The sequence below is a fragment of the Lactuca sativa genome, chromosome 7, assembly GCF_002870075.4.
Source record: "Lactuca sativa cultivar Salinas chromosome 7, Lsat_Salinas_v11, whole genome shotgun sequence".
Lineage (NCBI taxonomy): Eukaryota > Viridiplantae > Streptophyta > Magnoliopsida > Asterales > Asteraceae > Lactuca > Lactuca sativa.
The window spans coordinates 94,844,564-94,846,654 of record NC_056629.2 but is presented as its reverse complement, the minus strand read 5'-3'; the positions used below and the strand labels follow the sequence as shown (position 1 = coordinate 94,846,654).

The 2,091-nt window shown below is 37.0% G+C and overlaps 1 protein-coding gene across 1 annotated transcript; it reads left to right on the top strand.

Annotated features, from left to right (window-relative positions):
* Positions 1-1,098: 1,098 nt before the first annotated feature.
* LOC111903642 (callose synthase 5-like) lies at positions 1,099-1,458 on the top strand. The gene has a single exon (XM_023899397.3). It carries the CDS (start codon positions 1,099-1,101, stop codon positions 1,456-1,458), a length of 360 nt encoding a protein of 119 aa, XP_023755165.3.
* The last annotated feature ends 633 nt before the right edge of the window (positions 1,459-2,091 follow it).

Here is a 2,091-nt window from a genome sequence, read left to right as displayed (position 1 = left end):
TTGATATTCATTGATTTAGTTACATAGCAAGAAAAGGATTGGATGCATTTCGTGAACGTCTAAAACACGGGATTATGAATCTCGGCTTAACAATTCAGGTAATCTAAATCTAACCATGAATTGTTGATGTACTTTCAAACTATTACAACTTTTTCCCTCCCTAATATTTTTTCTTGTTAAAAAAAAACATACAGGCTCAAAAACCAGAAGAATTACCCGAGAAAATTCTTTGCTGTTTGAGATTAAACAAGATTGACTTTGTCAATCAAGGTCAAATACCCACATTAGTCGCAGATGATCACAATTCCAATTCCTCTTGAAATCATTCTTCCTTCTTTTCTTTGGTAAAATGTTCCTGCCCACTGTAAGTACACAGCTGCAATCCCAATAAAAAAAAGGTGAATTTTTGCTTAAACCGAGTTAGAAAAGTAACAAAAGGTAAAAACTTTTCATTGTTTCTTCAAAGTCAATTTTGAATGGTTAACGATACGGGTTCATTGTAATGTAAGTTGTTGTACATATTGATGTATCGATTGTTATTGGTTTTGTAAATACATGATCATTTTCATTTTATAAACGATTTTTTTTAGTTTCATTTTGTATTCTGGTATTTACCTCCATCAAAATATGAACGTTTGACTTTGTTGAACCTGGTTAATCATTATCAGATTCGTTCGTGGGAACCGAAGCCTGTTACAAAATAAAAATAGGAATAAATCATTATTAAATCATAAAAGTTAAAAGTTAAAAAGTTCTAATAACAATCAAGACCAAAATATCCCCACACTAAGAGCCAAATCTGTCATCAAGTTCTTTTGAAAGATCTCCATCAGACATGAAAAACTTTAGCAATTGTGCCCTTGAAGGATCCTTTATGATGCTGTCTATGATATCAACAGCTTTGGAGACTCCACATTTGTGTGTGTCTATGCACACACAAACACCATCTAGGAAGTAGGACGACGTTAGCTCAATGGTAAATTAATTAATATATATATATATATATATATATATATATATATATATATATATATATATGTGTGTGTGTGTGTGTGTGTCTGTGTGTGTGTGTGTCTAACAGTTTAAAGTCTAAAGAAAATGACAAATTATCTTATGTTTCAGATGGTGATGCTTACTGTGTATGCGTTCTTATATGGGAGATTATATCTCTGTTTAAGTGGATTAGAAAAAGCGATTATGAAATCAGCAAAGATGCAAGGAGATAAAGCTTTGAAAGCAACCATGGCTTCTCAATCTGTAGTTCAACTTGGTCTTTTAATGGCGTTACCGATGATTATGGAGATCGGACTCGAAAGAGGCTTCAGAACTGCACTCGGTGACCTAATAATCATGAACCTCCAGCTCTCCGCTGTCTTCTTCACCTTCTCTCTTGGCACCAAACTTCACTATTTCGGTCGCACAATTCTCCACGGCGGCGCCAAATACAGAGCCACCTAACCATCTCAATGTGGTTCCTATTTGTGTCGTGGCTGTTCGCCCCTTTTCTTTTCAACCCATCCGGATTTGAATGGCAGAAAATCGTTGAAGACTGGGACGACTGGTCAGCGTGGATCAGAAACCACGGTGGAATCGGTGTTCCGGCGAACAAAAGCTGGGAATCGTGGTGGGAGGAAGAACAGGACCACCTCCGATTAGGGCTTTTTCTAACAATTTCAACATCAAAGAAACAATGAGGAACAGGACCACCTCCGATTAGGGCTTTTTCTACTGCTACTTCTTCACTATCTTCTATTTTTTCTGTATTTAGAGTTGAGAGTATAATTAGGGCTTTTTCTAACAATTTCAACATCGAGTGGGAGATATGGTGGTTCCAGTAGGTAGAAGTGAGGGAAGAAGTAAGCAGCAGTCAATGTCGGGAGGGGGAAGGAAGGAGCGTCCAGGGCAAGAGGAAAAGGAGAAAAAAAAGGAAGGCGGGATTTTTAATTTTTTTCAGAATTTCATTTCCCCCTACTGTTAAAGGATGGAACGCGCGTTCCATTAAAAATTATAAAGCGACATCCTTAGACGACGCGCATTTTATTATAGGTGCCCTCCGTGTTTTTTTTAGACACTAATTTAAGGGCGCGCAAT

Excerpts from the sequence above, each read along its gene's own strand:
- LOC111903642 (XM_023899397.3), top strand. The coding sequence starts at position 1,099 with ATGACAAATTATCTTATGTTTCAGATGGTGATGCTTACTGTGTATGCG.